The sequence below is a fragment of the Pundamilia nyererei genome, unplaced genomic scaffold (genome assembly GCF_000239375.1).
Source record: "Pundamilia nyererei isolate P.nyererei 1_Seehausen unplaced genomic scaffold, PunNye1.0 scaffold00040, whole genome shotgun sequence".
In the NCBI taxonomy this organism is placed as follows: Eukaryota; Metazoa; Chordata; class Actinopteri; order Cichliformes; family Cichlidae; genus Pundamilia; species Pundamilia nyererei.
In genome coordinates, this window is record NW_005187441.1 from 1,716,368 (window position 1) to 1,726,781 (window position 10,414).

The 10,414-nt window shown below is 40.6% G+C and overlaps 1 protein-coding gene across 13 annotated transcripts in view; it reads left to right on the forward strand.

Annotated features, from left to right (window-relative positions):
* The window catches only part of LOC102194232 (peripheral plasma membrane protein CASK-like), a 55,848-nt gene that overhangs the window by 15,452 nt on the left and 29,982 nt on the right, over positions 1–10,414 (forward strand). For all 13 annotated transcript variants that reach the window (XM_005730944.2, XM_013910298.1, XM_005730945.2 and 10 more), the window contains exon 2: positions 8,756–8,868. In XM_005730944.2, the coding sequence (XP_005731001.1) occupies positions 8,756–8,868 (113 nt within the window). The remainder of the gene's footprint in view (positions 1–8,755; positions 8,869–10,414) is intronic.

A 10,414-nucleotide genomic window follows, 5' to 3' on the forward strand; every position in this document is an offset into this window, starting at 1 on the left:
TCCAGTGCGCCTTATGTGTGTGTTAAATACAGTAATGGCACACATAACTGAGACTGCGCCTTTTAGCACAGTGCGCCTTATGGTCGTGAAAATACGGTTAATCTTAAAGTGAACATGGCTAATTTACACCACTGAGCCCTGCTTTCTAAAACTGACGTAGATTTAACACCGTCTGTGTAGTAGAATTTAAGAAATAAGTGCTTACGTGTTTTTTTAAAAGCATCATGTGTCAGTAGGGAACGTTATGCCACCGGGTTGGTTGGTTGGTTGGTTGCTGTCAATCGATTTACATTCGTTTAGTTTAACTAACTAGTAACAGAACCAATAACTCAGAGTTAATTATATGTCAGTTGGTGTAAATTAGTCATTATATATTTAGTGTTACATTAACATTAAAATTGCAACTCAAAAATATGTTCTACTGGCAGTTTTGTACCTCGGTTCAGGTTTTCTAAACGGCTATTTAAAGCCCTTCTTTACCACAGTGTAACTGCATCAGCAATTTCCATCCACCATTTGCTCTTCCTGTTATATGCAGTGTAACTACCGAGAGCTCCAGCGATGCTTGGCTGAGTCATTCGATAACTTTTGGTTCACTGTGTTAACTCCTCCTGGTTATACTTCACAGTCTGTTTCTTTGTGGTGAAACAAGTTTGTTGTTTTCACCGTTTGCAATATGCAAGAAAACTGTTCCTGCTAAGCATTGTGCTCAGTTGTTGAAGTAGATCCTAGATACTAAATTGTCATTGGAGGCTGACATGCAGCTGTCATTCTAAAACATGCTATTGCCCTACTGTTTGATGCCTGTGCCCTGATTTTGTTCAGGGACATGACTGAGAGATCTCCTGTGAAACACATACTGAAATCAAGACCTCAAATAACACACAAAGAAGTGGGAAACTGGGAAAATTGAATTAAAGTTAGCTTTTAAGTTTAAAGACATGCAGGTGATCAACCAAAGAATCCCTACTTTTAATGATTTCATTTTTTTATTGTGGAATAATTGAATACCATACACCTTTAATGATCTTCTCTGATCCACACAGTCACAAATATACATGTAGGCTCAAATGTATATACACGCTTAAGTCTTTTAATAAGTGGTGCTGAAGGTTGTGCAAGATCTTAAATTGATAAGGCCAAGGCCTGTTAACTTCTTGTTGGTGATCATGATCATGACAGCTAGTAGTTTCTCTTTGCCAGCATCTGTTTGCCAGCACTGGGCTGATTTTGAGAGAGGCCAAGAAACTCAGTAAAGATGTAAGGAGGAGGAGATGTTCCAGACATTTGTTGATCGCTACCTGGTCCATGCATGTCTGAAGACTTTCTGTTGCACTGGCAGAACGTGTCTTTGTTGTGGATTACGTGTTGTCTTTCTTTTCTTTTCTTTTCTGGCCTTATTTCAAAGATACAGTGAGAGAGAGGGGAAGACGTGATCAAAGGGCCACGAGTCAGACACGAACCCGGGCCGGCTGCTCTCAGCTATATGGCCTGTAGTCGCCTGCTTAACACACTGAGCTAAACCCACGCCCTACGTTTTGTCTTTTTGACACTCATATTAAGCCCCTTTTCCATTACTACCTGCTCAGGTCGACTCGCCATGGTTCACCACGGTTTTAAAGGTTTTCCCTTAGGTCATGGTACCTGGTACCAGGTACTATTTTTAGTACCTGTTGGCCGGATTTCCAGACTGCAGCTAACCAATTATATGGTCAGTGGCATCACTGAATGAGTCATGAGAGTATCTCATTCATGAAAATCAAAACTGTCATTTTTGACACCCGGGCAATGAGGGAAATGGCTACAAAAACACCGTGGTCCCAGAGTCTGACGAAAAGCCACAGACAGAGCAGCAGGTATATCATCGCCTCGACGTACACCATTATTGTCGTGTCGCATACTAATTATGCCATGGGACACTCTGCTGCGTTGCTATGATGACGGAGTGTCCCACCAACTGTAGGTGGTACATGAATTTAATGGAAAACCGCTTGACCCGAGTCGAGCCTGAGATGAGTAGGTAGTAATGGAAATGAAGCTTTAGAGAGGTGTTACCTAGAGCTGCTTGATTTAGGTAAACACCAAAGTGTTACTTTGCTCATTAACTGTAATCTTCATTGTTTAACACAATTATAAAAATTATTGTTAAGAAATACATCATACATTTGCCTGATTTATTGGTATGCCGGTCTTAATTTCATGCATAATATCAGTTTTATTTCAGTTACCATCACACTGATGATAGATTGGCTGTAAAGGAAAAGGTGTGTGCTCTATTTATAACACAGAAAATCTTCCAAAGAAAAATGACTGCAAACAAACTAATAATTTTGACCACACTATCTGGATTCTGTGGCATTGAAAAGCCAGACTTGTAATTAATATCTGTTTAATCACCTAGGCTTCTAGTGATTTTTGGAAACTGGTTAGCATTGTCTGCACAATTAGGTTGTATTTAAGGTGCTATTCTTGATATTATGTTTCCTTCTGTTTGTAAATGGGATAATGGAGACTGCCTATTCACATGGAAAACTCAGGGTTCAAGTGCCGACACTGGCAACCATGCACTGCAGCGGCCTATGCAAGACTTTGCTGCAGTTCCTGCTGGGATCAATAAGGCATCACATTACAGCATCATCTTGCTTTTGTGGAGGAAACATTTCTAGAGAGTTTTTTTTTGTGTGTTTGTTTGTTTGTTTTTGTTTGCCATTACAAAATCTTTTCTGCAATCTGCATAACGGGATATTTTTGCTAGATTGTAGCACGGCACATAAACTTTACCACACTATACACAGTATGTTGTTTTCATTCACTAGGGCACTTGTGGTCTCAACTTTCCTTTCCATGTGTAGTATATGCCCACACACAGATCAATAGTTGTGAATGGATGGTGCGAAGTTGAAGCTTTCTTTCAGACTACAAGACCAGACTCTACAGGGAGGTTTAAACAATCTTGGATCCTCTTCTGGCTTATGTAAAAGAGAGGATTTTCTGCCAAAGCTTTCAAGCCTCCTGAGGGTATGTGCGCTCTGAATTTCAGTTTGCAACCGGGTTGCTAATTTCCCTGCACATATTCAAAGGGTTGTTTTCCTGATTTGCATAAAGAAGCAGCTCTGGATTACTGCTCCTCAGACGTACACAGACTATCCTTGACAGAGCTCTGAACTTTGTTGAACTTGTTAAATTAAAAGCTTTGGATTTAAGCTCAGTTTGGGCAGTAGGGCAAATAGTTGTTGAAGAATTAGTTTTGTGGAATCACTATAATGAACTTGCGTTTTCTCACTTTCAAGTGCACATCTGTTTAGAAATTATGAATAGAGTTCTGTGCATGCGTAGGAGTCAATGCAGAGAATCACAATATATTTTGTATTTGATTCCACGTTTTTGAGCTTCCAATTATGTTTCTGCTATCACTGTTGAGCTAACCGTTGTGAATCATTAAAGAAGGTTATGGGGTGATGGTGAGCTTCCATGCATGCAGTGGATGTTTAGAAAATGGCTAAGCTGTGTGTCTCTAATAATGTTTACTAGGACGAGAGCAGATGATGATAAGTTTAAGTGTCTATTATGTTAAAAGTCAACACTGTCCAGCACCAGTTAGCACCCATCTGATAAACTCTGAGACTGAGACTTATGCTAGCTTCTTACCACAGGTAAAAAGTCAAAATGCTGTTCTAAGCAGTAGTGGTCATGTGGAGTCTGCAGCTTACAGATGTGTCCTGCCTCTGCTTTAGAGAGAGGAAAGAGAATCATCTGAGAAGATATTTCACTCATGGCCAGTATGAATGTTAAAAATGCTCCTAACATCGTTTCTTGGATTTACACAAAGCAGAGAGTTGAAATGAGCCAAAGAGCAGTCTGCAAAGACTGCCACTTCGAGCTAATGTTTGATGACTGCTGCTGTCGGATGTGAGCCATGTGTGGGAGTTTTGTATGAGCCCACTTAGCACAGCTGCGGTGATGTCAGTATGGCATGCGGCCTCACCGCTTCCCAGCATACACACGTCTGTGTTTCTGTCTTTGTGAGGACACAGAGTAAACCCACAGTAACACTGAGCGCCACCAAATTCTATCCTTGAATCTAATCCTGATCTTAAATGTTAGGTCAAATCTGAGCCTCTGAGTAGCTTTTTTTTGGTGTGTTGGAAAGCAGGTACCAGCCATAATGTCCTCACAGAGGAGATCTAAAACTCGAAATGGTCCTCACAAAGATGAATTTATAAGTACATATGCAATTTATGTCTTTTATAGTTACTTGGGCTCTTATAATGCCTCTGTAATGGCTCATGAATATGGTTGAATGGTCATTAAATTTTTTCTTCATGCCAAATGAGATGAATTACATTCTAATTTATCAAATTAATTGGCAGTCCCAGCCCCCTCTCTCACACAACATGTAAAAAGGGCCTAATTCAGGGGCTAATTCTCCATGCAGATTCTTGCATTTAAAGCCAAGATTACAAATGAGGTTGATGCATAAAATGGGGCCGATTCACCCTATCCCACATCATTGCTTAATGGTGGTAATGACTGTTATTGAAATACACTAGACCAGTGCCAAAATAGCCTTACCCTCACTGAATCATTTGTGCCCCCGTGTTTATAGTCTCTCACTGAAGTTGCCTAAACCTTCACCAGTCAGTTGCAGATCTGGAACCAGAGACCACCTGATTAGGTTACAACCATTGTGGAGAAAAAATGGGATTTCTTTTTTCCCCACCGTAGTAGCTAAATTCAAGGGTGCTACGGCATGGGCATGTATGTCATGGTAAGTTTGGGCATGTTTGCTGGTGTTGGAACTTGAACCCTGAGTTTTCCGTGTGAACAGCTGTCTCCACAATCCCATTTACAAACAGAAGGAAACTTAATACTAAGAATGGCATCTTAAATACAACCAGTTTCCGAAATCACTAAAGAGGCCTAGATGATTAAACAGATTTTAATTACAATTTTGACTTTTCCACGCTTCAGAATCATGCTAGTGTGGTAAAAATTAATAGTTTGTTTGCAGTCATTTCTCTTAGGAAGATTTGGTGTGTTATAAATAGAGCACACGCCTTTTTCTTCACAGCAGTGCTTTTTTCACATTGGCCAATCTATCATCAATGTAATGGCAGTTGTAAAACTGATATCATGCATGAAATTAAGACCGGCATACCAATAAATCTGGCAAATGCATGATGTATTTGTTAACAATAATTTGAATAATTGCATTAAACAATGAAGATTACAGTTAATGAGCAAAATAACCCTTTGGTGTTTACCTAAATCAAGCAACTCTAGGTAACACCTCTCTAACACAATGTCAAAGAGACAACACGTAAACCACAACAAAGGCAGACTCTACGGCCTGCTGTTTCTACAGAAAGTCTTAAACCATGAAGAGTTGTGCCTGATGAAGTAGTGACTCAATACAAAATTACCCTGTGGGTTCAAGCTACAACGGTGGTCAGAAGTTTAAAAACACATGCCATGGGCATGAATGTCGTGGTAATTTGGGGCTTATAGTAATTTCTTTGAACTGTTCCCTTTCTAGTCTTGATTGATTGTTCAGCATACATCTTTAATGACTTCAAAAACACAAGAGTTGGATGCACAAGTTAGAATTTACTTTGTGTGTGGATTAGAGAAAATCCAGTGTCAAAAGTATAAATACAGGATACAGAAACCCCCACTAGTATTTGCTTAAATGCCTCTTAACAAGTTACACATCGAACAGATGCTTTCAGTGACAGTCAACAAACTTCTAGCATAATTCTGGTGGATATTTGACCACTCTTCTTGACAGAGTTAGTAGAGTTTATTTAAATTGGTTAAATTCCTGGCTTATAAGCATAGATAAATTACATACATACATTTCAATGGGGTGGAGATTGGGGCTTTGGGAAGGGCATTGTCCCTTAGCAAATGACAATGAGTTTAGTGCCAAGCTTTTTACTAAAATACCAACCTATGCATCTGAAAAATTAAGGCTACATGGGGGATACAGGAAGTGCAGGGAGTTTTTCTTTCCCACTGTTGCCGATTGCCTATTCATAATGAGTCATCTGATTGTTGTTTTCTCTGTGTTACTGCAGGTCTTTAAAGCGCCTTGAGACAACGGAAGTTTTTATTTGACGCTATATAAATAAAAACAGAATTTTGTGCTGGTGTAAACAGCAAGCGTTTGAATGGATTGAGAAATGGCTATTGTAGTATGTTAATTAGCCATGTGCTTGTATGGCTTGCTTGTTTATCCTCATTAGTCATGTGGGGCTATTGTCTGACATTAATTTCAGGTGAAAGCTTGCTTTAAAGACTAAGCTGGATATGAATAATGAGCCAATCATGTGATCATTCATGGAGAATAATCACAGAGAGAATTGCTGCAGCAGACAGACAGACACTCAAAGTAAAAACGATACCGTCTCGCTTTCACAGCTGGTTAAGATTGCAGGGTTGGAACAGGGGTGTCAGAAGTCCCATCAAGCACTCAAGCAGCAACCCACACCTCCCACTTCCTAATGGGTAAACACAGCTGTTTCAGCACATCAACCCAAGGGCAAAGGTCGCTGAGACTGTCAGATCATCAACTGGATTCCTGCGCACCCTGATGAGAAGAGTGTTTTAAGAGTTCTCTTGGCTCACAGTGTGCACATGCTGCCTGCATTTGTACGGGTTGGTCTTTACAAACTAACGTGAGAGCAAATACAGGTGCAGCTGCCATGCTCGGCACAGGAAGGGCATCGTCAGGCAACTTCATTCACTGATTCAGCTAAAGCAGTACCTGGTAACAGCTACCAATCAGGGCTTCATCAGATAGGTGTTGCTGTGGATGTGTGTGTAAGAGTGTGTGAGTGAGCAGAACTGTTTCCACCACTGAGGATTGCAGACCCGGAAGATGTAGAGACAGCTGTACCACAGCGGGGGTATGTGTGCGTCTGTAACTCTCAGTGGGCCCGGAGACAGAAAATATGCATGTCTTTACTTTCAGTGTCTGTTTTTACACAAAATGTTCCAGTTCCTACACGAACGTAACCTGCTGCTCGTATGATCTCATCAGGAAAGCCGACAGGTGTCTAGGGTTACACCAATGTGTACACACTATAAAAGCAGTGTATGTTGTGATGGTGGAAGCAAAATGACAGAAATGATGTAATTGTTCAAATACTTAAGGTTTTAATTTTTGATTATTTTTTTAAAACCTATTATTATAATGATCTGTTCCCCAACTTCTCCTACATGTGTTGATCAATGTGGATGAAATTACTATACAAGCTGCCTAGGGTACCAGGATTATCAGCATATGTATAGCTTTGGGAATCATTTTTATAATATTCAAATCCTTACAATTTCTATAAATGTGAAGTAGCTTATCTCGAAATGAACTGCAACATCTCGAGTACATTCCTACAGCAAAGATTTTTTTTCTTTTCCTTAAGACAGGTTGTAATCTGCATTGCAAAAGTAATAGATTATCTATGTTTTGTTGTTTACATAGCATCTTATTAAAAAACAAAACAAAAAAGAAAACCTGGCCAGCCAAGTACATAGAGCAGTTTGTTTGTTCCGTCCAGCAATGCTGTGATTCATTTCACAACTGGTAAATTAACGTGCTTTTACTTTGAAAGTTCCTGTCTCATGTCTCCCTTTAGTCAGGGTGGTCTGCAGTTGGGATAGTTTTGGATATCATTTATTGATCCTTCTCTTCTTCCACTCTCAATTAAACATCAAATAAACTTCACAGCGTGGCAGGAGCTAGCAGTGTCGTTTCTTTGAGAGCCGCTGCTTGCTGAAGAGGCCACTTTGAGCAGAACTTGCAGCATTTGGAGAGCTGCTTGTGCTATGCTTACTTATTAGAGGCAGCTGTATGTGGCATGCATGTATTTTCAAATTCTTTCAAACTGTTGGTTCATTATAATCTTATATTTATTTTATATTGTGATTAAACCATGAGAAAGAAGAATAGGCTCTTTATACAGGTTCCTCTTAATAAGCTATTTAAACCCCTTGAAAAAGTGTGTTTTGTTTCTCCTTCTCATTCTTGTCCTCGCTATATCAGTACTTGATTAATTTGAGCACTTTTGACTGAGAAGTTATCAGGTGTACACTTTAACTTGTGTGCTACCACGCATACCACTAGAAAGGTCATGCAGGATATGAATTTCTCAGCATTAGTTTGCTGATAATTCTGTAGAGGTTTAACGCGTATGTAGGCAGATTGTTGAGTGAACAAATTTGTCATTTGAAATCTAAATTTTGCCCCGCATATTATTTATTTATTTGACTGCTTTTTTCATATTAAATTGAAAATCTCAAGAAATGCTGCTCAAATCAGGAAATCTTGTCTTACTGCACATGTCAAGCTCCAAAGCAGCTATAAGAGGAAACACAAATTTGCAATATCTGCCACCTCCTTTCCCCCAAAATAAACTGTGTAGGGTAGGTCTCCCTAGCACAGGTCTCTATAATAAAGCTTTTATTTTAGCTTTTACAGCTGCGCTGCACCACACCGCTCTGTAATTCCCACTGGCACGAGCATGGAGACTACGAAGCGTAGCTAACCACCCACTGTAAATCCAGAATATTCCCAGAAACAACACTATGTCTGCCCACTGCCCAAGACTAGTGTGTGCCCATCATTATGTGTACATAGGTTTATGGCAGGCGCTCACTGAACTCAGGAGTCATGAAGTGAATGAAAGAAATACATGCAGACGCTTGTGTTTGTGTCTGTAGGTATCTGTGACTAACTTTAAACCTTTTTGTATTGCAGGGGTCCCTTCAGCGTGGTGAGGCGCTGCATCAACAGGGACACTGGCCAGCAGTTTGCTGTAAAGATTGTTGATGTGGCCAGCTTTACCTCCAGCCCTGGCCTCAGCACAGAAGGTGAGAAGCACAGCAGACCTGGATTGATCTGGGGCTGGCAGGTCACGTGTGCTGGTTTTTCACTTAAGGCACCAGATGGAAGGGGTTAACATAACCAGGGCAAGAGAGCGTCGCTATAGAGATTACTCAAGGAACCGCACTCTTTAACAGACCTAGAAGAGCTGTGTTCTGTGTAATGGGACCCCCCATGTTCTTGTGGGTTAAAACAAATATTGGGATTAAACTGCAAATGGAGGTTGGCTCACACATCAAACACTGTGGCACTCACAGAGTGCATAATGGCCTCTCACACATAAATAAACAGGCCATAATGTTGCATACACTGCACCCAGATGAGTAATATCTTGGAACTGCATGTGTCGTGTGTTGGTTTAGGGTGTGATAGGCTCACATTTTGTGAGATGCTCCATGCATGCCTTGTCTCACCATGTGGGTTTGGGTTTTGTCATTGTGTGTGTGTGTGTGTGTGTCAGGGTGGGGAGTGAGGGATTGAGACAAAAATCACAGGTGTGTGTGTGTTGGTGGTAGTATTGGCATTCACTATGGGCCATCTGTGACGCCCCAGCCAGAGATTATTCTGGCAGCCAATAACAGCAGGAAAAGGAAATGACCCGAGGGAGGAGAAAGAGGAAAAATCGGAGTGTTACACCAAGGTTTCCCAAACCAGAACTTACACCCAGGTTATTTTTGTGCTAATTGTATTCATCTGAAAACATAAACCACCCACATTTAAGAGTTTCTCTTACCTCAGAAATATTTCAAAGCATTTTTTATTTTTTTATTTTTTGAATCTCCTGAGTCACTTCACACATGCTTCACCATGTGGTCACTTTCACCAGGAATGGCACAAAAATGAACAGACTTCCAAATGTGATGATAATGATGTCGAATTCTTCCAATACGTTAAAGGTTGGGGCTTTGGCGCATGACTTGTTACAGAGGCTCTCGTGTCACATGATGCATTTCTAGGAATGCCAACAATATTACATTGTATGCTTTTTCATATTGCGATAAACAGAGCAGCTCATTTCACAAATGTGGGGATTTACTGTGCTAGGCAGCAAGAGATCGAATCCGTAGCAGATATTGAAGGGAGGGTTTTAAGGGCTGTGGGTGGTTAATACTGTTAGATAGACGTCGGTATCAATAACAATTTAAAACAGCTTCAGAGTATAAAATCATTTAAAGCACATTCAGAAGGCTGCGTGATAATTGTCCTTTTTTTATTCTGTTAAAAGGTGCCGTACCATTGGAAAGCCTGTTTGTTTGGCCTTAAATGGTGCTGCATCTGTAAGAAAAACACATTTGTGGGTTGAGCAGCAGAGTTGAGTTTGTGGGTTGCGCCCATGAAAAAACAAATCTGGTCTTTCCTCTAAGATGACAACGCTCACCCTCACAGAGCGGGGTTTATCAGAGATTGCTTCCAGGATTTGGGATTTGGGAGTGGAGAGGATGGAAAGGCCTGCCTGCAGTCCTGATGTTTGACTGTTGGAGAATGGTATGCGTCCCACAGCAGTGTGTGAGCGGAGGACCAGCATAAAAATAA